The sequence below is a fragment of the Myotis nattereri genome (assembly GCF_964212035.1).
Source record: "Myotis nattereri genome assembly, chromosome: 19".
Taxonomy (NCBI): domain Eukaryota; kingdom Metazoa; phylum Chordata; class Mammalia; order Chiroptera; family Vespertilionidae; genus Myotis; species Myotis nattereri.
In genome coordinates, this window is record NC_138095.1 from 4,635,712 (window position 1) to 4,662,171 (window position 26,460).

The 26,460-nt window shown below is 57.7% G+C and overlaps 1 protein-coding gene across 2 annotated transcripts; it reads left to right on the forward strand.

Annotated features, from left to right (window-relative positions):
* Nucleotides 1–1,060: 1,060 nt before the first annotated feature.
* Nucleotides 1,061–26,460, forward strand: MSI1 (musashi RNA binding protein 1; the record flags this gene model as incomplete). 2 transcript variants are annotated; one of them, XM_081113459.1, is made up of 15 exons in its annotated part: nt 1,061–1,119; nt 1,288–1,328; nt 1,845–1,926; nt 2,006–2,090; nt 4,918–4,959; nt 6,699–6,791; nt 10,473–10,521; nt 11,590–11,672; nt 12,191–12,308; nt 17,361–17,441; nt 18,862–18,918; nt 22,001–22,069; nt 22,787–22,974; nt 23,412–23,475; nt 24,879–26,460. In XM_081113459.1, the coding sequence occupies 14 exons, from the start codon at nt 1,061–1,063 to the stop codon at nt 23,451–23,453; spliced, it is 1,089 nt and encodes a 362-aa protein (XP_080969585.1). In that variant the 3' UTR covers nt 23,454–23,475; nt 24,879–26,460. The 2 variants fall into 2 exon arrangements, with proteins under 2 accessions (XP_080969585.1, XP_080969586.1); XM_081113460.1 differs by lacking the exons at nt 1,061–1,119; nt 1,288–1,328; nt 1,845–1,926 and adding an exon at nt 2,978–3,106 and having other exon boundaries at nt 2,072–2,090.

Here is a 26,460-nt window from a genome sequence, read left to right on the forward strand (position 1 = left end):
GCTTCGAGGGGGTCCCCAGAGGGGAGGTGCGCGGCGGGGCCTCGGGCTCCTGGACTGGGAAGGGGGGTCCCTAGGAGGCACTGACCCCCCGCCCCCCAAGACTGTGCGGGGAGGGGCGGCGAGCGGCGGGACCGCTTTACCGAATCCAGACAAAAGTCTAAGTGGGACTGGCAGGAGCCGGGGGTGAGGGGTGCTCACCTGGGGGTGCGGTGGTGGCAAATGGGGACCCGGGCCGGGCTGCGGGGCTCTGTGGACGGAGGGGTCTGGGGGAGCTGAGGGGTCTCATTCGGAAGCAAGCGCTGCGAGGGGACTGGGGAAACCCATACGGTTTCCACTGGGGTGCTGATGGCGCGCCCCACTCGGACGCGAGGCCCCGGGGGGCTCCCCAAGTTAGACGTGGGGGTATGGGACACGGAGAGGGCTGCGGGCCGCCGAGGGCGACCCCTAAATTCGGTTCAGAGGCCACTGGGGGCTCGGAGGCGGCTCTCGCTCCGACGGGGGGGCTGGGGGATCCTCACCCGCTGGAGCCGCGGCGGGACTGGGGGGTCTGGGCTGTCCCCCCGACCGGGGAGATCGGGGACCTCCTAGTGCCGGCGGCGGGCCTGGGAGGGAGGAACCCGGTCCGGAACCGAGCTACCTGGAGGCACCGGGAAGCGCTTCGCTCCGGGAGGGCGTTCCCGCGGCCCGGCCCCGCGCAGGGGGGGTGGGGGGGTGCGGCCGCGCCCCGGGCCCGGCCCGCCTCGGGATTCGGGGTCTCTCTCGCCCTCGGGGACCCGGGCACCCGGCGGAGCGGGGTCCGGGCGCCGCCGCCTCCGCGGGCGCCGGGACGCGCGGGCGAGCGCGGGGCTTTATGCGCGCCGGGCGGCGGGGGGAGGAGCCGGCAGGTCGGCCCCCGGCGGCCCTCCCCTCGGCCGTCCCCGCCCGCCCGCCCGAGCGGGGTCGGGGGAGGGGGCAGCATGGCCTGTCCGTCCGGCCCCCTTCGCCGCGCACCTCATCTGCCCCGCGCCGATCGCTGCCGCCGCCGCCGCCGCTCCGCTGCCCGCGCCGCCCGCGGCTCCCGATGGAGACTGACGCGCCCCAGCCCGGCCTCGCCTCCCCGGACTCGCCGCACGACCCCTGGTACGGCCCGGCCCGGCCCGCCCGGCCTGCCCGGCCCGCGCCCGCCCCGGCCCCGCCAACATGGCCGATCCGGGTCGGGCCGGGCCTCCCCGGCGCCCGGGCCCGCGCCCCCCGCGCCCCGGCTCCCGGCGCTCACGCGGGCCCTTTGTGTCTCTCCTGCTCCCGCAGCAAGATGTTCATCGGGGGACTCAGCTGGCAGACGACGCAGGGTGAGCGCGCCGGAGCCGCCGGCCGCAGGGCACCCGGACCCGGCGCCGAGCGGACCCCCAGCTCGGCCCGCGCCCGCTGACCCCGGCGCCCGGCGCTCCCTCCGCGCCCCGCCCGGGACCCCGAGAGCGCGGGGCGATCGGCGAGCGCGCACGGCCCGGCGGGTGGAGGGGAGGAGGCGAGGGGCTCGGGGGGCGCCGGGGGGTGGGCTGGGCCCCCGGGACCCGCCGGCGGCAGCGCCAACTCCGCTCGCACCTGCGGCTCAAACTTTTGTGAGGCGGCTCCCGGCGCGGCGGGAACCGGCCGGAGTCGTCCCCCCTCCGGCCCCGCGCGGCCCCCGGCTTCCTGGGGCCCCCGCGGGCGCCCGGAGCCGGCACGGGAGTCCGGGGAGGGCGGGGGGTGGGTACGAGCGCTCCGGCCGCCGGGCGCGGGGGCGGCGGGGCCGCGCGGGTCACCGGGGGCAGAGGCCGGGGGAGGGGAGGCCGGGCGGGCCGGTGCGAGGCGGGCGTGTGTTGCAGAAGGGCTGCGCGAGTACTTCGGCCAGTTCGGGGAGGTGAAGGAGTGCCTGGTGATGCGGGACCCCCTGACCAAGCGATCCAGGTGAGCCCCTCGCCGCCCGCCTGCGCGCGCCCCCGCCCGCTCTCCGCGGGGTCACCATCTGCCTCTCCTCCCCGCGCAGGGGCTTCGGCTTCGTCACCTTCGTGGACCAGGCGGGGGTGGATAAGGTGCTGGCGCAGTCGCGGCACGAGCTCGACTCCAAAACAGTGAGTGGCCTCGCGGCTCCGGGGTCCTGGGGCGCGGGAGGCCGCGGAGGAGAGGTCGGGGCTCTGCCCGGGGGCAGTCGGACGGGGTCCGGACGGAAGGGGGGAGCTTTCCGAGTAGAAGGGCTGCCAGGCTCGGAAACTTTGTCACTAGAGTTGAAGGCAGAGAGAAGAGAAACCACCCAGGCCTGCCCTGAGCTGCTCCATCCCAACCCCTCCAGTGTAGGTGAGGGAAGGCTCAGCTACCCCCCCTTCCCCCCGCACCTCCGGCCCCCCATAAGTGCTCATCTTCAGGCCTCCGGGAGGAGGCTGGGGTGGGGCGAGGGCTGCAGGGACCCACCCTGTGGCTTCTGTGAACTGCAACTAGTATTTGGCGCTGACACCCCCTCATTCCAGACCAATGGCAGCGCATCCCTGAACACCCCCCTCCCGCCTCCCCTGACTTTTGGGCAGTGAACTCCTTGCTCTGTGACCTGCTGTACCCAGGAAGGGTTCCTGAGGGGGAGCCAGCCTGCCTGGAAAGAGCCCTCTGAGGCTGGCTCTTAGCGGCCTGTTTGGGATTCAAACTGCTGGAACACTTTTGCTGTTGTCCCACTGCTCCCCGGGGTCTTGGGCCCTGCAGGGGGCGCTGGCCCAGGCCCCGGCTCAAGGGGAGAGGGAAACGGAGAAAGTGATAGGGGTTACTCTGCGATGGGGTGACCTGTGACTGGGGAGACCATCTGCCCAGGGCCGGGACAGCGTGCTCTCTCTCCACACTCCCCCACTCTCCGCCAGCCCTGGGCCTCCCTGCTTGGGGCCGGCACTGGCTCCTGTTTACCTGCAACAATAGCTGGTTGTGCCCAAGAATTTGTTAAGTTACCGCCTGTCCCCGCTCCTGTTATCTCCGCCAGGGCTCCCACTCCTGCTCCAGTGAGGAGCAGATGAGGCCAGGCCTCAACTTTGCAGCTCTGAAAGGATCTTCTTGGCTCAGCCTGAGTGACCCAAGCTGGGAATGGAGAGACAGTGGCCTATTGTTTTTGGTGATTATCTGCCATCAAGCTGCCTGTTCTCCTACCATCCCCTGTCCTCAGAATGCACGGTGGCTTCTGCACCTGTGTGTCCTGAGATGCTGGGGCTAGGGCTGGGGAAATGGAAGGTGGATAAGGGCCAGAAGAGAGGGGAGGAAGGAGGGCGAGATGGCCTCCCTCTGAGATTTAGAACTCAGGGGCGAAGGTCTTGTGTTTGGCATTCTCTGGCCCGAGTTAGGGGTGGTGGGAGGGAGGTTTATTGTGGGGAGTCTATTTTGGGTTCTGACTTTCACCTTTTATTTACTTGTTGGGTTTTATTTATGTTGCCAGCTGTGAGTCAGTGGAGGTGGGGCGTATCCGGGTAGGGTGTGTGTGGGTCTGCTGGACGGAGCTTGGGTACCATCTCATCTCCCCATGGGGCGGGGTCTGCGCGGGGGACTGACTGAGGGGTGCTCCCGTGGCTGGGGAGGCCGCTTCCAGGAGAAACGGGAGGAGGAAAACATGTACAAAATCACACCTTCAGACGGGGAAATGGTCAGCGGTGATTTTCCCTGGAGCCCAGTGGGACTCTGGGAGAGAGGAGGCACTGCCCTCGCATGGATTTGGAAGGTTCCTTGTCTGCGGGCGAATCCCAGTGGGGGAGCCTCGAGGAAGCTGGCCCTTGGTTTGTGCCATTCAGGCAGAGAGCCGGTGGCCTAGAACAAGGCTGAGTTTTGAACAGAAGGAACTTTGGGAAAAGATAGCTCTTGCCTGCGATTGGCTGGCGAACTTCTGAATGGTGCCCACCCATGTGGGTGCCAAGAAACTCTGGAATGACCGGGCCTCATAGGTCCTGCATTGATCACAGTGCCTCATGCCCTGCCTTTTAAGTACAGGTAGAGCACCCTGGCATAACCACATGCATGTTGCTGTTCCCTTCTGGCTGGTTGTTCACAGCCCAGGGCAAAGGTGGCCCCGGGTAATAGCGCCTTTGCTTGTGCAATGAAGGGCAGTTCACAAAGGACCGCGTTCACCCTCGTTATCTCATTTGATTTCCCCCAGCTGCCCCTGCGAAAAGTGGATGTGATTGTCCCCACTTTGCAGATGAGGGAACTGAGGCTCAGAGGGGCCAGGCAAGTTCCCGAGAGCACAGGCTCGGCCAGGGGCCCAGAACTTCTGAGTCCAAGTCCTCCGGCCGCGCACGTCACCAAAGCCTGGGCTCTGCCTCACCGGAGCCTGGCGCGTTCTCAGGAAGCTGTGTGCAGCCTCGGGGAGAGCTGTTAGGTGTCGGTAACATCAGGGACACAGAACTGAGTGCATTCCTGGTGGTTTATGGACTCTTATCTTGAAGCTAAGGCTTTCCATTCCCAAGCCTTCAAAGTCTGAATTGCAGGCCTTGCCTAGACAGGTGTCCGTCTGTGTGAAGTCAGTTCAGCTGGGAAGGTCCTCGAAATACCTGGTGCTTAAAGGAGTAAGACTTTGCTTGCTTTGGGGCGCTCTTGCTGTAAGCTAGACACCCTGCCAAGTGCTTTGCAAGCGTTATCTCACATAGCCTGCAGATGGCCTTAGGAGGTGGATGCCACTCTTTGTCCATTTTGCAGGTGAGCTTGACCCTGAGGCTCAGAGACTTTAAATAATTTGCCTAAGGTCTTTACAGCTGGGAGGCAACTTAAGTGGGATTTGAACCCAGTAGCCTGGCTCTAGGGCCTAAATGCTTAATCACTGCACTTTCCTGCTAGAGGCTGGTTTCTGTCACCTCTGTCCTGGGATGAGAAAGGCCTTCAGGGCTGCAAGTTGTGTGGTCACCCATCAATGTGTGATAACCAAGGCCCCTTCTCTTTCAGATTGATCCCAAGGTGGCCTTTCCCCGGAGAGCACAGCCTAAGGTAGGTGTGTGTCTGTCTGGGAGGAGCTCTATTACGGAGCGCAGAGATGTTGCCAGCATTCCTTTCTGTGAAAGATGCTTCTGGAACCTCTGTATGGACTGGGATGGGGGGAGGGAGGGTTCTCGATAGCCTTGCTCTGTAGATTGAAGACACCATGTATCATCTCTCCATCTGTGCTCTGGGGTGGACTGGGAAAGGGGCTGCATGTGTTGGAATAAGGGGAACCTCTAAGCAGCGGTTCTCAACCTGTGGGTCGCGACCCCTGAAAATACATCCTGCATATCAGATATTTACATTACCATTCATAACAGTAGCAAAATTACAGTTATGAAGTAGCAACAAAAATAATTTTATGGTTGGGGGTCACCACAACATGAGGAACTGTATGACAGGGTCGCGGCATCAGGAAGGTGGAGAACCACTGAGTCTAAGGGGACTCATTGTCCTGTATTTGAAGCCAGTTTGGTTTGGACCCTGAGTGGAATTCTCACCTCGGAGATCACAGCCTCTGTTCCCAGTGCCCTGGGGGTCAAATCCAGGACAGACCTACCCCCTGAGGCTGAGCTAGAAGAGTAGGGCCAGGGAGCTGCTTCTGACCCCTGTCACCCTGCTACCTCTTGATGTGTTGGGCTTGAGGAGGGGGAAGGGACCGTGGAGTCCATCACCTGCTGTCTTTCAACTTGGGTGACCGTGGCTGCCCTCCTAAAAGTGCTCTCTTTCCCTGGTGCTGTGGCAAGTTTTTCTGGGTGTGCGGAAAATGGATTTCTGAGCAGTTGAGCTATATAGCACTCAAAACTTTTGGTCCAGGGCAGAGGCCTAAGATTCTATTCCAGGCCCCAGGGCAACTAGCTGGATCTTAATTTTCAAGCAGTTGAATATAGGAGACAGACAGGAAGGCTGGTTACAGAACAGGGGCCTTGTGTCTCTGACTTATCAAGTGTCCTAGGACTGGGTCCCGCTCCAGGAGATCTTCCTTTCTCCTTTGCAAGAGGGGTGGTGGGCACTGAGATGCTCGAGGGTTCTGAGCCATGGTGCCCAGCTCCTGCCACAGTGAAGGGAGAGGGGCAACTTGTAAGAGGCAGGAAAGGGGCATCTCTGGAAGGGCCTGAAAGCAATTATGGAGCAGGTATTCGAAGGCAGCCACGCCGGGGAGCACATGGTCGGAACTGGGTTAATTCCATTAAGCAGTTTGGTGACAGAAGGTGCTTTAGTGTTAGGATGGGGCTGGGAATTGCTGTGGATTAGCCATGCGCTCCTGGGGTAATTAGGACCATGTGTTCTTCCTAAAACAGGACTGGGGCCACAGGGCTGCCAGAGGTTGGATTGGGAGGAGATTGATGAGGAAAATGTCGGCATGGAGTTTAGGGGGACCCTGTGATGGGCCTTGGCCTCTCCCAGGGGGAGCTGGCGGGGTCTTTAAGTTAGGCTGTATGTAGGTCTGGGTCACTAACCCACCCCCTTCTCTGTGGTGGTCTTTAGGGAAGGCATTTTCCCCATAAGACCCCAGGGAGGGAGGCAGGAGGGAGGCACATTGGAGCCAGCCAGGGTGTGGGGTGCACAGCTGCCTGTGACAGGCCTAGAGGCGGGGGTCCGAGGGGGAGCCCAGGGGGGGCCTTCCGAGTAGCTGGGGCCACAGAGAGCTTGTCAGCTGGCGCCCTGGCAGGAGGGCTCGAGCCCCTGCTGGTGGCAGTAGGCCACAGGACTCAGATGCCCCCTTTCTCATTCTCTCCCCCTAACAGATGGTGACTCGGACGAAGAAGATCTTTGTAGGGGGGCTGTCAGTGAACACCACGGTGGAGGATGTGAAGCAGTATTTTGAGCAGTTCGGGAAGGTGGGTCCAATCTGGGGGCTTGCTGGGGGCGTGAAACGCCTGGAGTTGGTCAGTAGCGAGCAGAGTCCAGCCAGGTCACTCCAGTTGCTGCAAAAGGTGAAAGAGGGGTGGGTCCTTCTGAGGGTGAGGCGAGGCCACCCCACTGTTCAGGCTCCTGGCCTGCCTGTGGGCCTCACACGCTGGACACGTCCCCAGGGACAGAAGCCACACAGTAGCTCGCTCTGCTGTTGCCCTTCCCCTGTGTTTTTCTCTTCCTTATCTCCACTCTCCCGAGGGAGGCCGCTCTCCTGTAGCCAGTTCAATCCGGTCACCCCCTTGGCCTCCTGGGAGCTTGCACCTGTCCAGGCCATGGGCGGCTGCACCTTCCCCCACTCCTTCCTGGTGAGGATGATAAGGGGGCAATAAATAGGACTCCCAATTGCACCAACACTCCGCTGGCACAGGTGGGAGTTTGGGGCAGGAGCTGGGGAGGGGGGGCTGATCTTCTCTACCTATTTATTGGTGTGTGTGTGTGTGTGTGTGTGTGTGTGAAGGGGGTGCTGGAGATCAGGCCCAGAGGTTTGGCTCTCTGCTCGGAGAGGCGTCCAGCTTTAATTGCCGGGCTGTTTGTGAAGTATGAGATGTAGCAACAGCAGACCATAGGCTGTCCCCAGAAAGGTGAGCAGCGTCAGAGCCAAGGTTCCAAGATGGCCAGGAGGGGACCAAGTTTTAATCTGAGGATGAAGCAGGACTGTGTGCGTAGCACTGGGCCCCTGATCGGCTCCTGCGTGAGGCAGGCTGCAGGCTGCGTCTCTGCTCTCCTATCAAGGCATCTGCAGGTCCCTTTTAGGCAAAGGGCAAAGAGGTGGCTTGGGAAAGAGGATGTGAGTTGGCGACGAGGTGAGTTTCCAGCGCCCTGTCTCTAGGGGAGAGGCCAGAAGGTGGGGGGTCCCGGGCCGGCGGATGCTGGCGGCGTGGGGGCCAGAGGCCCAGGCTCAGGCGCCTCCGTGGGGACCTGGGTCCCGGACGGAGGGCCGGTCGGCGGCCTGGGCCCCAGAGGGAGGGACGCTCCTGGGAAGCAGCAGGCCCGCTCGCTCCGGCGGGGTGTCTTTGTGTCTGAGCGCCGAGCATTAGAGCTCGCACTAATCTGATCCAGCAGCTGTGATTGGAGGCCGCCTGCCCCCGGGGCCGGCGTCGCCATGGCAACCGGGCCCCAGGAGAAGCCGTCAGCGGCCGCGTCTTTTGTTCGGGCCTAAATCGGCGTTGGCATGTGAAACCGGCCCGGGGAGGCCAGGGGGAGCCGGAGAATAGGCTGCCAGGGAGCGAGGGGGACAGCCGGGAATGCCAAGGGCCCGGCGGCGGGGGGGCCCCGCCCGGATCGAGGGGCCGCCGCCGAGGGGGGAACAATGGTCAGCCGCCATGGCTGCCACTCAGGCTTAGGGGCTGCCGAACTTGGCGGCTCCCACTGGTCAGCAGGCCCGGCCGCCTCCCCTCCCCCTGCCCCAGCCCCCCTGCCCTCGGGTTCCCATGGAGACCAAAGCCTATTAAGGACACCGCGCTGGGAGCCTCTCTCCCCTGAGCTGGCCCCAGGAGGGGACACTGGTGGGGGTCCTCTGGTCCCCCAGCCACTTCCCTGGCTCCCTGCCCTGGCCTCGACCCCAGTGCCCCACTAGGGTCTGTCCAGCCAGAACTCAGGTGGAAGGGTCTGGGGGTCAGGGATGGGGGGTTGGAAGATTGGGTAGAGGAAGGCAGAAAGGGCTGTGGATTTGGGCTGAAATCAGTTTGTGAATCAGGCAGGAGCTCAAAGTGATAGTATTAGAGGGCTGGTTCTTCGTTCGTTCATTCATTCATTCATTCAAAAAATAATTTTTGAGCCCAAGTCAAGATGCTCAGTCCCTTGGTTATGGTAATCGCCGACACAGGCACTGTTCGTGTGAAACCTTCAGAGGCAGTGGTGCGGGGCTGCTCTCTCCAGCTTTGCCCTCTCCCGCGTGACTGTGGGCAAGCCCCTCCATGATAAGGTGATAATAAATAGTCATTATTTATTAAGCACTTACTGTATCCCAGGAACTATGAACTGAGTGTTACATGCACTGTCTCATTTAACTCCTCCCTAAGACACTCTTACACCCGTTTCACAGATGAGTAACCTGAGTCACGGAGACACAGAGACACTTGCCCAGGATTACCCACCAGCAAGTGCAGGACCTCGGATCTGAATTCAAAGCCTGTGCTTTTATACAGCCCTCCTTGCTGGGTCTCTCTTCCACGGTTGAGGGGGTGGGGAGGACGTGCTGAGCCTGCAGTGTCTGTCTCGTTTGCAGAGTTGAGCAGATTTGGGATGGGGACTCAGAGAGGGTCCTGAAGGATGAGCGTGAGGGTGACACTCCCCAGGAGGGCACCAGGGCAGGAGGATGTCATTTCCTTCTCAGAGTCTCCAGGACCCAGCTCCCTCCGGGCTCAGTGGGGTCCTGGCTCCCTCAGGGGGGCAGTCAGAGGCCCTGTTCCACTCGGAGCCTGTGAGCGCTGGAGGGCCACCCTGTTCAGGGATTGCCCTTTCCTTCAAGGAGGCACATGGCAGGCCTGGAAAGAAAGCGAAGGAAGGAGCGTGGGGGAGAAGCTGTGCCCCTGGGGAAGGAGCTGTGCCCCTGGGGGAGGAGCTGTGCCCCTGGGGGAGAAGCTGTGCCCCTGGGGAAGGAGCTGTGCCCCTGGGGGAGGAGCTATGCCCTACGCTTCAGGAAGTTTTCCTTCAGCCCTTGGGTGTGTGACCATTTGTGTGTGTGTGTTGGGGGGGGGGGGGTGTCAGCGGCTGGAATGCAATGGAGGGTTATCAGAGGCAACCCTTGATTTCCACCAAGGATGAATCAGACCTTAGCGTAACCCCATGAGTTAGCTGACATGGGCGGAAGAATTAAGGGGCCAGGAGGGTGCACCAGCTGTAGGCAAAGGGAAGGAGGTGGGACTATAGGAGGGAAGCTAAGACCTCTGGCTGACCAAGTGTCCAAAGGGATGCCTTGAGGGAGTAGCCAGAAGAGAAAAGCCTGGGGTCCAAGGGAGGGAGGATAGTGTACTGTAGACCCTCCCTTTTCCTCAGCCCCTTCCCCTCCCCCAGTCAGTGGGAGGCAAGCAGCCCAGGCACTGAACTCTACTTGGTTTAATTACAGCCTCTAGCAAAAGGAAACCTCAATTAGAGGAAAAACGCTGTACCAGGAGAGGGGAGTTGAGACTGGCTGTAGAGGCTGCTGTCCTCCTGGCCTTTTGCAAAAAGGGAAGAGGCTCTTGCTTCCCCATCTCAGGTCCTGAGCTTGTATTTCCTCCTCTAGTGCCCACGCAGTGCCTCTTCCTCTCAGACTTGATCTGAGATTTGCTGTGTGACCTTGGGCAGGTGACTTCACCTCTCTGATCCCATTTCCTTATGTTCAAAATGAGGATCTCACCGTGCAGGGAATGTGGAGAGGATTATGGGACAAAGTGCCAGGCACATACTTGGCGCTTAATATTTGCTGGCTGGTCCATTGGGAATCTGGTGGTTGAAAGGGGTTGTGGGTAGAAAGTTGTCCCCAGCGTGGGGAGCAGGTTTAAGATAAAGCCTGGTCTGGGGGAAAAGGGGACCGGAACAGGTGTGGGAGGCCCTGCTCCTGAGTTGTGGTGGGCCCCCTGGTATCGGGTGGGTCCTCCAACAACAAAATGGCTCTGTTTCAGGTGGATGATGCTATGCTGATGTTTGACAAAACCACCAACCGGCACCGAGGTGAGTGTGGCCCCTCCCCCTTTCCAGGCCAGGCTGGGGGCCTGTGGTCAGCCAGGGGCTGCAGGTCACAGCTGCCCTTTCATCTCTCCTCCTGACATCCTATCCCTGAGGATCTGCATCCTCTCTGGGGCCTGGCCTTACAGAAGGCTTTTGTCCCGCCGCTTCCTGTGCTAGAAACTTGCAGAATTGCAGACACCCGAGAGGAGCAGCCTCTCCCCCAGCTGAGCCCTCCCCCCCACTCGGCCTGCTGTCTGCCCAGCCAGTGTCTGTACTGGGGCTTACCTTGTCCCTGGTAACCAGAGCGCAGGCCAGGCTGCCCCAGGGTCAGGCTGACTTGCTGACTCAAAGCCCTTCGCCCCCCACCCCCTCCGGCAGAGCCCAGCCCCCAGCCCCCTTGCCCCTGAACCTGGGAGCATCTGGGCCACAGTGTTTGCACAGCCCTGTTGTTTTTCTCCCAAAGGCCTTGCCTCCTGAGACTCCCATTCCAGTCCCGGGGCACACGGGGAGGAGGCAGGGCTGTGTCTCCAGTTGCTTCAGGACTTTGGGCCTTCACCCTGTTGTGGGAGTGGGGTCTGTGCGCTGTCTGTGGACACCTGCATGGGAAGGCGTCAGTGTCTGAACGTTTGTGTATGTCTGTTGCATCAGGGGTCTTTATGTGTTTGGGAGTACGCGTGTGTGTCTACCTGTGCGTGTGGCTGCACAAACATATGTTGGGTGTGCACACTTCTGTGTGAGTTGACATGAGGGTCTGTGCGTGCTCCTCCGTTCCTCTTTGGAAAGCATCTGGGGAGGAAAAAGGGCCGTGGAGTGAAATTTCGTCAGCGCTCTGCCGCTTTCCCTTGCTGTGCGAACTTGAGCAAAGCACTTCCCTTCCCTGAGCCTTGGCGTTCACATCTGTGATTTGGAACCAGGAGCCCTGTCTCGGCAGGTGTTGAGAGGCTCCTGGGCTGAGGACACGGCCTCTTGTTAACGCTCAGACACTCCCCTGCAAGAGAGGAGGTGGTGTTGGTATGACTTGGGGCCGGGTTTTGACCATGAGCCGGTTCTGACCCTGTGTTTGCCCTCTAGGGTTCGGATTTGTCACTTTTGAGAGTGAAGACATCGTGGAGAAAGTGTGTGAAATTCATTTCCATGAAATCAACAACAAAATGGTGAGCTGGGGTTGGGCGGGGTGGGGGTGCAGAGAGAGGCTTTGGCTCCTGGCTAAGCCAGCCAGGGGCACTCAGAGGCTCTGGAGGCAGGCAGAGGGGCTCCGTCAGTGGGGTTGAATCAGTCCCCCACACCCTGAAAATCTGGATAGCAAGGCAGTGTCCTGTGGTGGTTAAAAAGCCTGGGTTGGGGGTGGAGCCGGGGGGAGCAAAAAATAAAAAAGCAGGGATTGAAATCCTCACTCCACTACTTGCTAGTCTAGTCGTCGGGCAGATGATTTTCGCTCTCTGAGCCTCAATTTCCTCATCTGTAAAATGGGAGTGAAAATAGTACCTTCACGATTGGGTTGGTGTAAGTAAGCATTCATGAACTATTGCCTGCAAGCTGCTTACACAGTGCCCGGCCCAGAGTGAGCGCTCTGTACACGGTAACTGACATTAACCATAAAGAGGCCGCCCGGGAACCCAGGGTGGGTGACCCTAGGACTGTAGGAGGAACTGACCGCCACGTCTCATTGCAGGTGGAATGTAAGAAAGCTCAGCCAAAAGAGGTGATGTCGCCGACCGGCTCGGCCCGGGGGAGGTCTCGAGTCATGCCCTATGGAATGGATGCCTTCATGCTGGGCATCGGCATGCTGGGTATGTGCCAGGGCTCCCAGGGCTGCTGAGTGTGGTATCGCCTCTGCGGTCTGCCCTGGTCTGCCCTCCTCGCTTGAGTCATTGGGTGGGAGTGGGGACGGAGGCCCTCAGGTCTGGCCGGCCTGCAAAGGTGGGTAGTTTGTTGTGGGGCACTGCCCTCTGGTGGTGGCCAAAAGAATGGTCCAGCTGCTCTTCACTTGGTCTTGTCCATCCATCCATTCATCCATCCAGTAAATAGGTATTGAGCAACTATAAACGCCAGGCACTGTGCCAAGAAGCACGACAGTGCCTATCCTTGGACCTTTATGGTTTGGCATGGAAAACAAACCAGTAATAACATAAATACATGGCTTCAGGATGGAGAAGTGTAGGGTGCCAAGGGAGCATGGGTCATAGGGCACTTAACGAAGACTTGAAGAAGCCGGAAAAGAAGATACATTTCAGCTGAGTCTGCCGAGTAAGTAGGAGCTGGGGGAAAGGGAAGGGCAAAGTGTTCCAGGCAGAGGGAACAGCGCTTACAAAAACCAAAGGCCTTTGGGAAGGGAAAAAGGCTGCTGCTTGTTCATTCAGCTAATATTGATTGAGCAGCTTCTGCGAGGCAGCACCTGCCCTCATGGGGTTTCCCATCAAGTGGGAGACAGGAGTGAATTGGCAATGTCACCACAGAGGGACTGGAAGCAGCGGGAGCCCAAAGAGAAGCCGAAACCCACCTGGGAATCAGGGAGGCCTCCTGGAGGAGGTGAGGGCTGCCGTGAGTCTCAGAATTTGAGCAGGATCAGCAACACCTGGGGCCCGCGATTGAGGGTGGAAAATCTGAGCTGGGCCCCCAGGAAGTTCACAGGTTCCCTGGGGAGACAGGATGTGCACACACAGAACGAGGTCTTTATGCTGGGGACGGGGAGGAGTGCGCTGGGAATTCCGAGGAGGGGGATATAATGTGGCTAGAGGGCCAGGTTTGGGGTCACAGATGAGGTGGGTGAGGGCGGCACCCTCCAATTGGCGCGGGGTCTTCTCGAAGTTTTTTCTCTTTACTTTTTTTTTTAAATATATTTTATTGATTTTTTACAGAGAGGAAGGGAGAGGGATAGAGAGTTAGAAACATCGATGAGAGAGAAACATCGATCAGCTGCCTCCTGCACACTCCCTACTGGGGATGTGCCCCCAACCAAGGTACATGCCCTTGACCAGAACCAAACCTGGGACCCTTGAGTCCGAAGGCTGATGCTCTATCCACTGAGCCAAACCGGTTAGGGCTCTTTACTTTTTATATGGGAGTAGTTGCAAACTTTCAGAAGAGTTGAAAACATGAAGTAGCACACAGAACATCCATATACCCTTTACCAGATTCATCTGTTATTAACATTATACCCACTTACTTTGTCATTCTCTCTCTCTCTCTCTCTCTCTCTCTCTCTCTCTCCCCCCCCTCCAACTCTCTCTCTCCCCCCTTCTCTCTCTCTTCATACATATGTCTACACACACACATAATACACTTGTGATTTTTCCCTGAATTATTTGAGTAAATTGCATGCATTATGGCCTTTTACCCTTAAATACTTCACTGTGTATTTCCTAAGATTAGGGATATTCTTTCATGAGACTACATAATAATTGCCAGCGTTACACATTTATATTAATATGGTATTTTAATCTAACCTATCTGTTTCTGACATTACTGGTTGGCCCAGCAATGTTCTCTAGAGCGTATTTTTGCCTCCACGAACAAGCCCAGGGCTAGAGTCCGCCTTGCATTGAGTTGTCTTGTCTCTTTAGCCTCCTTTGATCTGGAACACGGAGAAAGTTTTCTTTTCTTTCTTTCTTTTTTGGATTAATTAAATCTTTATTGTTCAGATTATTACATTTGTTCCTCTTTTTCCCCCCATAACTCCCCTCCACCCAGTTCCCACCCCACCCTCCTCCCTCCCTCCCCACTCACTGTCCTCATCCATAGGTGCACGATTTTTGTCCAGTCTCTTCCCGCATCTCCCACACCCCTTTCCCCCCCAAGAATAGTCAGTCCACTCCCTTTCTATGCCCCTGATTCTATTATAATCACCAGTTCATTCTGTTCATCAGATTATTCACTTGATTTTCAGATTCACTTGTTGATAGATGTGTATTGGTTGTTCATAATTTGTATCTTTACTTTGTTCTTCTTCTTCCTCTTCTTAAACGATACCTTTCAGCATTTCATATAATATTGGTTTGGTGGTGATGAACTCCTTTAGCTTTTCCTTATCTGTGAAGCTCTTTATCTGACCTTCAATTCTAAATAATAGCTTTTCTGGATAAAGTAATCTTGGTTGTAGGTTCTTGGCATTCATCACTTTGAATATTTCTTTTTTTTTTAAATATATTTTATTGATTTTTTAGAGAGAGATAGAGTCAGAAACATCGATGAGAGAGAAACATCAATCAGCTGCCTCCTGCACATCTCCCACCGGGGATGTGCCTGCAACCCAGGTACATGCCCTTGACCGGAATGGAACCTGGGACCTTTCAGTCTGCAAGCCGAAGCTCTATCCACTGAGCCAAACCGGTTTCGGCAGTTTGAATATTTCTTGCCACTTCCTTCTGGCCTGCAAAGTTTCTGTTGAGAAATCAGCTGACAGTCGTATGGGTGCTCCTTTGTAGTTACCTACCTGACTTTCTTTCTCTTGCTGCTTTTAAGATTCTCTCTTTGTCTTTTGCTCTTGGCATTTTAATTATGATGTGTCGTGGTGTGGTCCTCTTTGGATTCCTTTTGTTTGGGGTTCTCTGCGCTTCCTGGACTTGGAAGTCTCTTTCTTTCACCAGGTGGGGGAAGTTTTCTGTCATTATTTCTTCAAACAGGTTTTCAATATCTTGCTCTCTCTCTTCTTCTGGCACCCCTATAATTCGGATGTTGGTACGCTTGAAGCTGTCCCAGAGGCTCATTACACTATCTTCATATTTTTGGATTCTTTTTTCATTTTGCTTTTCCGGTTGGGTGTTTTTTGCTTCTTCGTATTTCAAATCGTTGACTTATTCTTGCGATCCTTTAGTCTGCTGTTGGGATTCTGTATAATATTCTTTATTTCAGTCAGTGCATGCTTAATTTCTAGTTGGTCCTTTATCACAACCTCAAGGGTCTCATTAGATATCTTGTAGGTCTCATTAAGTTTATCGGCAGTTTCTAGAAAATTCTTGAAAAACCTTAAAAGTGTGGTTTTGTACTCTATATCCAGTAGTTTGCTTTCCTCCATTTCTGTCATTTGTGTCCTTTTTCTTTGTCTCTGCATTTTTTATGCTTCCCTGTGTTGATAAAGTGGTTTTCTGTGCTGAGTGTCCTCTAGGACCCAGTGGTTCAGCCTCCCCAATTACCTGAGGGAGACACTCTTGGTGCACCCCCTTGTGGGCTTTGTGCACAGTCTTGTTGTAGTTAAGCCTTGATTGTTGTAGGTATCACTGGGAGGGATTGACCTCCAGGCCAATTGGCTGTGAGAATCAGCTGTGTCTGCAGTGGGAGAACTTCTGTGCTGGAGACACCCCTCCGGGGCAAGACTTGCTTCAATGGGGCTTTGGTGCTCACTGAGTCTGCCCCCTGAGTGTGTCCTTTATGGTTCCATGGAGCTGCAAACTGGATGGTCCCACTCTGACCTCTGGGTTTCCTGGCTCCTGGATCTCTAGGGAGGTGCTAATCTAGCCTTTGCCTGAGGCTATCCAGCAAAAGCCTCCCTGCAGGGCTTGGGCGGGATGGGTCCCACGGGATCAACAGGGTGGGGCTAGCAGTTATGGCTGCTCTCGGAGGCTCCACCTCTCAGTGTCTGGGCAATCGCTGCAAGCCCCTCCAAGAGAAAGCTGCCCTCGAGTTCTGACCAATGCCAGACAGTCCTGCTTCTCCCGTATGAGTCTGGGTCCCCAGAGACTCGCCTGGAACTGGAGTTCAGAGCCTGAGACTCCCTCCTGATTGAAAACGACAACCATGCCCTCAGCCGCCAGCCCTCTCCACATGCACCTCCGCACCTTTGTATTTTACTTCCGCACTGCGCCTCCTCTGAGTCTCGGTATGCTTTTCTCTTTCCTTCTAGTTGTGGAATTTCCACTCAGCCAGCCTTCCTGTGGTTCTGGATGAAGTCCGTTCCGTCTTTTAGTTGTATTTTTGAAGTGGTTGTTCGAGGCAGCAAACTCCGGTGTTTACCTATGCCGCCATCTTGGTTTCTCCCGAAAGTTTTCTTTTCAAGGCGATTTGTCTCCACCCTATTTAAAGATTGAAAGCAGAAAAGGGAGTCCTCTGACAGCTCGTGAGAATGGCGGCTGGGTGGCTTGGAGCGTGTCAGATGTGAGCCTGAATCCCATTTACACCGTTATTATTCCGATATGACTTTTGGCTCACAGCTCCGAGTACTTGTTAGACGCAAGCACTGTGCTGGTGCTGGAGATTCAGACGGAGACGATGGGGGAAACAGAAAGTCAGCGCTTAAATTCTGAAATAGATTCAGATAATGGTCTCCAGGGCTCTAAAAGGGAGAAGCCAGGGTGATACGGTAAATATTGTAACTCTCTGAGGAGGTGACATTGAGCTAAGGTTTGCACAATGAAAAGGACCCAGTCATATGAAAACCTGGTGGGGGCAGGGGGTGGCGCATGAGTGTTCCAGGCAGGGGGAACAGCATGTGCAAAGGCCCTGAGGTGGAAAAGAGCTTGGGGAACTTGAGAAACAGTAGGGAGGTCAGTGTGGCTGGAGCAGAGTGGCCGGGGACAGAGTATGATGAGGATGGGAGGAAGGCAGGAGCCAGAGCGTGAAGGGCCTGGCAAGGGTTTGGATTATTCTTCGCCAGGAAGGGTCAGCTCTTTTGAGCCTCCATTTTCAATCTATACAATAGAGTTCCCAATGGTAACGATTGCTGAGGGTTCTTATGAGGTTTAAGGAGAAAGATCGTGCAGTGGGCTTGGCCAGGGCTTGGCCTGCGGAAGGTGTCCGGGACATGTGACTGGCTGTTACCTGGGAGATGAGCTGGGAGGGAAATGAGTGGCTCAGTGTTCCCGCTGACCAGCGTGAGGCATCTGACACGCGACCCCTTGCCCCATCAGGTTACCCCGGTTTCCAAGCCACGACCTACGCCAGCAGGAGTTACACCGGCCTCGCTCCCGGCTACACCTACCAGTTCCCCGGTGAGTCCTGTTCGGTGTCTCTGCTGCCAGCATGTCCCCGGTTCCCAGGCAGTCTGACTCCTCAGGGCGGTGTTTGGGGGTGCATGGCTGGGGCTGGGGGGCTGCCTGCTGGATGTTTGGAAGGAAGGGCATGTCTGAGGAAGGAGCACCTCTCCCCACCTACCCCTTCCTCCCCCATCCCGAGAAGCTGGGGGTGGGAGCGCCAGCGTGGCCCTGCATGGCAAGTTCCCTCCCAGGACGGCCTCCTGTCTCTCCCCCCCCCGCCCCCCCCCCCCACGCAGGGCTGCCACTTCCTCCAGAGAGGGCACTGGGCTCGTGCAGAGGGCACAGGGCTGTGTCTGTGGACACACGGATAGTGCCACGTGCTCCCCTGAGCCCTCCAAGGCCAGCGGGACCATGTGAGACCCGGATGCTGAAAAGCAGCTGAAAAGCGTGGTGACCGCCACCCTCATTTGTGACTCACAGTGAAAGCAGCTCTCTGCCTTCACACGGTGGCAGGGAGCTCAGCCCAGATTTGACTTCTCCCACGATGACTATTCGGTGCTGTTTTCTCTGAAATCTCACATGTTTGCAAGGCTCTTGCTTTCTTGGCCTTATTTTTAGAGGGTCCCCAAGCACTGCCTCCCTGGCCCCTCGGGCGGCCTGTGTGCACATTCCGCTGTCTGACCCTGACAGCACCCTCGCGGGGGCGGGCTGACACTCCCCGTGTGTAGGTGAGGAAGCAGGCTCAGAGGGGAGAGGTGGCTTGCTAAGGTGACTCGACTAGAAAGTTCTGGAGCGGGCAGCCCACCTGAGCCTGACCTGCTCTAGGTCATGGCTTTACCAACGCTGCTTCCCCAGCTCCTCCTTCCCCCGCAAAACTAGGAGTCGAGGAGGATTCTGGGGGATGTTGAGGTGCAATCTCGAGCCTTTTAAGAAACATCGACCTGCCCAGCGTGGCTCAGTGGTTGAGCCTTGACTCATGAACCAGGAGGTTATGGTTTGATTCCTGGTCAGGGCACATGCCCGGGTTGCTGGCTCCATCCCCAGTAGGGGGTGTGCAGGAGGCAGCCAATCAGTGATTCTCTCTCATCATTGATGTTTCTGTGTCTCTCCCTCTCCCTTCCTCTCTGAAGTCAATAAAAAATATATATTAAAAAAAGAAACACCAGGAATGGTAGTCCAGCTTCGCCCGTGCCCAGGGTATAGGTGGCAACTCTCCTCACTCTTTCTGCGTTTGTCTGTCTGTCTCTCCGCTCTGTGTCTGTGTCCCCTCCCCCACCCTGGCCTGCTGGGACCGTGCTCTCCCCATCCCCAGCTCTTGGGTCCTGTGCATGGCCTGTCCCCCGACCCAGTGTCCCTGTGGGTGCATTTGTCCCCCCGGCCCATGCCCGAGGGGCCTCCCCTGCATCTTCCTAAGCTGTTTTACGTTTCATTTTAGAATTCCGTGTAGAGCGGACCCCTCTCCCGAGCGCCCCAGTCCTCCCCGAGCTCACAGGTCAGTTGCTCGGATTTCGTATGCCTCACAGGCCACGTGGGGGGGAGGGATGGGGGACCCTGTTCTCCTGCCCGCCAGCCCTCCCGCTGTGGGGCTGCAGCAGACCCTGCCTGGGCACTGGCCAGTCTGTGTGGCTACACGGCCCTTGAGCAAAGTTACTCATTCATCCATTTGGCAAATATTTGTCCAGCGCTTCCCATGTCACCCACCAAGCAGGCTCCGAGACCCAGTGGTGAAGAAGCCAGGGTCTCAGACTCAGAGCAGAGTGGGCCAGGTGGGGACTTGGGCAAACGGGCGGCACGCCTGCACGCCACGCCTCGGCTGGCCCCTGCGGGGAGGGGGTGCACACCCAGTCCCTTTGGGTCTCATTTTCCAGGAGAAGCCAGAAACCCGGCCTTTGCTTTCGAACGAATTCTCCAGTTACATGGAACCTCGTTTCTCGAACGTCATTTGCTCCGAAGGCTGTTGAAAAACCAAATCGTTTTCAGCAGTCGTGTCATTGAATGAATCCGTTCCAGACCCCAAATGCTGCCCTGTTTTAACCTTTTTTCTATACAGTGCATGTCTGCTAGAATGTCTAATCTATAAACGAACACTTTAAAAACAAAAAGAACATGAAATGGAAATGAAAATGTAACAAAAAGGAGAGGAAGTATATAGTAAAAAATGAAAATTTCACAATTATAAGCAGCAACAAAAGCAAAAAAAACCCACGAAAATATTTACAGCACAACGTCCTGGGATGTTAACAGTGGTAAACTGACTCGTTCGAACATTCTCTCCTTTGCTTGTCACTTGAGAGATGCGTGGCTGATCATACAGGTATCAGCCCGAAAGGGTTGTCAGGTTAGGAAGCGAGATGTTTGAGAAACAAGGTTCCACTGTATTTTCAAATGTTGGCAACAAATTCTAAATTTTTGAACCACTGCGGGCCAAATGAGACCTATTCAGGGCAAACCCAGGCCTCTGGGTGCCCATTGGGGACTCTGGGCAAGTGGCCACTAGCCATTTCTCCGACTGTAGCTTTCATATGGACCCATCAGCTTAGCTCCAAGCTGGGGGCCAGGCCGAGGGGAAGGGAAGGCGCTTACAGATGAGATGGGCTGCAAGGGGTTTCTCTGCTCAACCTGCTTCTCCCCCCCGCACCCCGGGCTCCCCCAACCTGCCATGCGTGGAGGATGGATGCTGCTTTCGATGAGACCTTCCTTCCAAGGGGTGCTCTGGGGTCACCCCAAGTGGAGAAGGGAAAAGGGAAGCATGGGGTGTAGAAAGGGGAGGGAGTAGAGAACCCTGAAGGTGGGGGTGATAGAGGCTCTTCCCTGAGTAGAGTCAGGGTTTGACCAGCAATGGGGGAGACAGAAAGGGATCTTTCCTAGTCATTGAGGAACGCTGTGTTGAGGACCCACTGTGTGGGACACTGCCGGGCCTGCAGTCACAGAACTTGCAGTCTAGAGGGGAGACAAATGCTTAGTAGACAAGTGAGCTCAGTGGTGAGAAGCATGTGCGTGGATTGGCCACACGCGTTGCCTTGTGGGAATGCCTGAAGTTGCCTGAGAACAGACCTCAGAGCCCAGCCCCTGCCCCCCAAGAACGGAGGGGAGAAACGCCCCCCTCGGGCGTCTTGGCAGCGGAGGGGTCCATCCTAGAAGTCTGGGGCCTGAACTTTTCTCTTGCCTTCAGGAGACGCGGGCGTTTCAGTTATGCATTCAATAGACATTCATCATGTCAGATGCTGTTCCAGGCTGTGCAGATACAGCAGTGAGTGAGTTAGAGAAGGTCCTCCCCCCTGGAGCTGTGGCGGGAGAAGCAATAAGCAAGCAAACAAGTAAATAAGATACTTTCAGCGGGTGAGACATCCCAGGAGGACAGAACGGAGATGTGGTGCGGCGGTAGTGAGAGTGGTCAGGGAAGGCTTCTCGGAGGAGGTGACAGCTGAGTGAGAAGAAGCCGACTGCTAGTATGTGAAGCTCTTCAGCAAGCCTCCTCTACATGTGGGAGCGGCTCTGTCCCAGACTCCAATTCCCAGCCCATTGGCCACGCCTGCATTTTCAGGGACCTTCTCAGGGATCCCTAGCCCCAGGCCCAGTTCTAGTTCAGGGTTAGGGTGACTCAAACAGCCCCAATGGGCTCATCTTAGGATGGGAGACTGATGTTCCTGAGGGCAAATGCCAACTCTGCAGACCCTGGCTCTGGGCAGAGTTGCAGCCTCTCTGGGGCTGCAGTGACAAAGCCAACCAGCAGGGGGCGCTCACCCCAGTCCCAGGGAACTCCAGGCTCCAGCCAACCTGTTCTTTAAGCTGTGGTCCCTTCTCGTCCTTCAGTGGACATTTATTAAACACCTGCTGTGTACCAGGCAGGGTGCTAGGCACTGTGGAGGTGCAGGTGGAGGTAGAAAGCAAGCAAAGGGAATCGCAAGATCCCTGTGTCTGAGGAGGGGATCCGAGGAGGGGCTGAGAGGATTTGGGGGAGGCGGAGCTTGCTTCTGGCTGGCTGTGGCCAGGGGGGCCCTGAGGCAGGACATTGGATGCAGTTTATGGAGGACATGCTCTCAGGAGAGGGGAGAGGGAGCAGGCCCGGCAGCAGAAGGAGCAGAGCGGACGTGTGGCCTCCACGGCACTCAGCTCAGCCGGTCACGCAGGGAGGTCTGGGCCGGCACCTCGGTCACCCGCACCTTGAGGCAAAGGCCGTGTCAGTCAGTCACTGGCTCCAGCTGGCTGGGTTGGGAAGAGGGACAAACCTCCCATTTCCTTTGGGCTGGGGGACTCCTTTTGGGCCGAGGACACTCTGGAGCAGGGGCAGCTGTGGACAACGCTCGGAGCAGCTCAGGCTGAGGTGCCCCCCCGCCCCCATGAGTGTGGGGTGGCTCCCGTGTGTCCCTGGAGTCCAGGGGGAGCAGAGGCTGAGCCGAGGGCTGGGCCGCCATCCTCCCTCCCACCTGTGCCCATCCATTCCGCCGGTCAGGGCACCGGTGCGGCCTCAGGGAGCCCTTTCTGCCTTGACCCTGGGGCTGCACTGCCCCCTGCGGTGGGTGAGGTCTGCCCCCTCACCTGCCACTCTGAAGTGCCCGCCCCTTTCCTTTCAGCCATTCCTCTCACCGCTTACGGACCAATGGCGGCGGCGGCGGCGGCGGCAGCTGTGGTTCGAGGAACAGGTAAGGCCTTCTGGGGTGCAGGAAGCAAGGGAGGGGTGCAGGGGGCAGAGAAGTCTAGAGGCGGGGAGGCAGCCACCACCACCCCTTTTAGAGGGGTTACTGTTTATTCATGACGGGTTAGCTGAGCACCTGGCGAGCCAGCAGGAGGAAGGCCGGCCGCTCTCTGTCCTCAGGGCCTGAAGGCTGGGGGGCGTCAGGCATTAAGAAGGCGGTGATTCTAAGGGGGATATGGCTCCTCTGGGGGAGGCGGCTACAGAGGAGCTCCCAGGCCTCAGGAAGGCATCTGGGGGGAAGGACTTCACTTTCAATGTGAAAGCAAAGAGGAGGAACAGAGTTCCCGGCAGGGAACAGCGTGTGCAAAGGCTTTGTGTGTGGAGTGCAGGAATGGGTGTGGGAGAAGGAGGGAGGCGGGGCCAGGTCCTGGGAAGACTCTGAGCGGTTAAGCAGTGGAGGGACGTGACTTCAGAAAACGCACCAGCTGCACAGGGAAAGGCTTGAAGGGCTCGGGAAGGCCTAGCGATCAGTGAGGAGGCCGCAGAGTGGTCCGAAGATGATGGGGCCTGCGCCAGGGCTGGTGGGTGGGTGGACCTGGGGGACCCCCAGGAGGTGGACCCCCAGGCCCTGACGGGATGAGGCAGCGGGAGGGGTCACGGTCAGGGTGGGTGCGACCGGTGTGAAGGCTCCAGGGCTATCACTGTCTTCTTTCTGGGTTGCCAGGCTCTCACCCCTGGACGATGGCTCCCCCTCCAGGTTCCACCCCCAGCCGCACAGGGGGCTTCCTGGGCACCACCAGCCCCGGCCCCATGGCTGAGCTCTATGGGGCCGCCAACCAGGACTCGGGGGTCAGCAGTTACATCGGTGCTGCCAGCCCCGCCCCCAGCACCGGCTTCGGCCACAGTCTTGGGGTGAGTGGCTGGTCCCAGAGGACCCCCAAAGTTGGAGGAAGGAAAGGCCTTGCCTGTCTGCGGGGCAGAGGGAGGCGAGGGGCAATGAATGAGAGTGTCGCCAAGCGGGAGGACAGGAGCCCTCATTCATTCAGTGGGCGTTAAGCGATGCCCGCTGTGTGCCGGGCACTGGGGATATTGTGCCAATAAGACTCACCATCTCTGCCCCAACGGAGGCTGATTCCTGCACGGGGAGGGTGGGCTCATTTTAACAAGGGCACTGCTTCTATGGCTACACGCAGCCCCGGCCCGCCTGGGGGACCTTTCAGTGGGCCTGCAGGGGGAGGAACGCGGGCAGGGCCGGGAAGGGGCTGAGGGCACCTCCGTGTCCTGCGGGAGCAAAGGCCTGGGCTTTCTCTGCTCCCCCCGAACCTAGGAGTCAACTCTTGTCTTCCCAGGGCCCCTTGATTGCCACAGCTTTCACCAATGGGTACCACTGAAGCAGGAGACAGGTGGCCAGAGGTGAGGAGGTGCAGGGCCCTTGGGCGGGGATGACCTGGGGAGGCTGGTCCCGGGAGCCCAGCCTGGGACATGGAGCCCTTCGTCCAGTGGGGGTCAGACCATCATACCAGCAATGGTCAAGGAACATGAAAAGCTGCTCAGCCTGCTACATAAAAATATAACTGAAAACAGTAGCAGGCAAAGATCTTTTAAAGATTGCTAATGCCCAGCACTGATGAGGGTGTAAGGGAAGCGGTGCAGATAGGCTCAGGGTTTCCAAAAGGCAGCCTGGCAGTGCCCACCCAGACTTTATTATTATTTTAAAATATATTTTTTATTGATTTCAGAGAGGAAGGGAGAGGGAGAGAGAGAGAGAGAGAGAGAGAGAGAGAGAGAGAGAGAGAGAGAGAAATATCAATAATGAGAATCATTGATCTCGGCTGCCTCCTGCACGCCCCCTTCTGGGGATCAAGCCCACCACCCGGGCATGTGCCCTTGACTGGAATTGAACCTGGGACCCTTCAGTCTACAAGCTGACACTCTATCTACTGAGCCAAACCAGCTAGGGCTCTACCCACACTTTAAACACTCATTCCCTTGACCCACCGATTCCACTTCTAGGCATTTATTTTTAAAACTGCAAATAACTGAATTGCCCAGCCAGAGGAGAGTGGCTAACTGTGGGTATGCGCATACCACGGGGCCTTACTCGGCAGCTGAAGCAGGGACTGCTGGCGGCACGCTGCACACGCCAACATGCAGTGTATGGCAGGGGCGGCGGGGGCGGCGGGGGAGGGCACGTGAGCCAGTGACCTTTCGGGTTTTATTCATTCACTCAAACAGCTATTGAGCAGGATTCCAGGAACGGGGGCCCTGTAACAGACAAAAGCCAGCGAGCCCTGGCCGGTGGCTCGGCTGGTTGGGGTGTCGTCCTGTACAGGAGGCTGCGGGTTGATTCCCCGTCAGGGCACACACCCAGGTTTCGGGTTCAATCCCAGTCAGGCGGATCCGGCCGCAGCTGGTCCATGTTTCTCTCGCATCCTTGTTCCTCTCTCTCTCAAGTCAATAAACATACCCTCGGGTGAGGGTTTAAAAAAAGGGGCTTGAATCCCTAAAGCAAGTTCATCGTTTTTTAAAGCAAGTGAGATCGTTCTAGATTGTGTGAGGGGCCACTTTAGGGGCTCAGGGAAGGCATCTCTGAGAAGGTGACATTGGAATAAATCCAGCCGTTTACAATCTAGGGAAGGAGCTGTCAAAACTAGGACCCCCAAGTGCCAAGCATGCGAACAGAGCTCACCTAGGAGGGAAATGGGAAGGAGGCCTGGGGGGGAGGGGAGCCTGTGTTCTGGGGCCCCCGAAGAGCGGGGTAAAGGGTCACGGGGGCAGGACGCCCCCGGGGCACCCACAGCCTCCCTGTGTTTCAGCGCCCCCCCTGCAGCTGACTGAGGACCAGGAGTGAGCCAGCGAGGGCGCGGGACACCTCAGCCGCAGCCGCCGCCCCCTCCCCGCGACTCGGACGCTACTGCCTGCCCCCCACTCCCGCCCGGCCCCTGGCCCCTGCCCTGCTGCCCCCGGACAGCCTGGCTCCCCTACTAACCCCCTCCTCCGCCCTGGCCCCCCCGCCTGCCCGCTTTTATTTATTTTGGATTAGCCGGTCGCCCCCCCCCTCGGCGGCGCCCCAGGACCCAGCAGAGGCTTCTGTCTGCGCAGCTGGAGGGCGAGGGCCTGGGGCCGCCCCCGGGTTTCTATTCTCATGCTCCCTCCTTTGCTCTGCCCCCCCCCTTTTTTTTTTAAAGAAACTGTTTTTTAAACTATTTCTAGGTTTGTGAATGTGAAGCCCCAGGCCGCAGGGGGCCAAGGGCCAGGCGCCCCCACCAGCTGAGAACAAAATGCCTGTGTGGTGGGCCGCTGGCCACCTCCCCGGCCGGAGAGGACTAGGCCAGGCCGAGCCCCTGGACCCCTGTCCTGTATCATATGTAAATACTGTGGGTGCAGCCCCCAGCCCAGACCCCTGGGGCGAGGGCAGCGCCTGCCCACCCAGCAGAGGCCCCTCCTGTCTCTGTCCCCTCCTCAGACACCGTTACTGTAAGCTTGCAGGCCTCCTCTGGCCGAGGCAGGCCCGTTCTCTCAGGCCCTAGGGGTCAAGGCCTTGGGCCTGCTCACCCCGAAAACCCAGTGTGGGGGCGCGGGAAGGGAAGGGCTCGCCCGGAGTCACTGCTGGAAAGAAGTTAGCTCTCCAAAGGCCTCCCCTGGCCCTGCTCGGTCGGCCTCATGGTTTCTGCTCTGAGCCCCCGAGCGGGCATCAGGGGCTCTGGGAAGGGGCGGACCCAGGGGAAAGCCGCGGGCCTCTCAGGAACCCCACATTCTCACTGAAGTGTCTCACCAGGATGGCCCGAGGCCAGAGCCCCTTGTCAGCCCCTCACCCCGAGCCCCCTCCAGAGGAAAGAGGCCCAGGGCCTGACTTGGGGAGCAGGCTGGGGTGGCCGAGCCCAGGCCCCCTCGCCCCTCTGTCCGTCCCCCAGGCCCGAGGCTGGGACCTGCGCCCCTCCTCCTCAGTCCCCACCTTAGGCCCCTTGGAGAGCTCATGTCTGTGTGAGGTGCTTAACCTATTGGCCCCGAAAACACAAAGCAATAATCTTTGTTACTGAGATGCGCGGCTGTTCCTGGTGTTTGTTTTTTTTTTAAATGTTTCCTAATAAAAGAGAAGCTGCAATTTATTGTTTTTTATTTTTAATTTTCTACACATTCGAGCTGAGTCATGAGAGACTTCGCTCTCCCCCCCTCGCTTCCTGTGACGCCCACCCCCACCCCGCTCGGCCCATCCATGGGCCCAGGGCCTTGGAACTCCGTTTCTGATTTGTTTGGGGAATTTTTTTAAAAGATGTTACATGGTGTTTTGAAGCCAGCAAGTTACCACCCTCCGGTGTCTCTTCTCTCCACATCTGTAACTTCTTTTTCCAGGATTTATTTCCAGTTTTAAATTCCTAATAAATTATTTGGAAACGG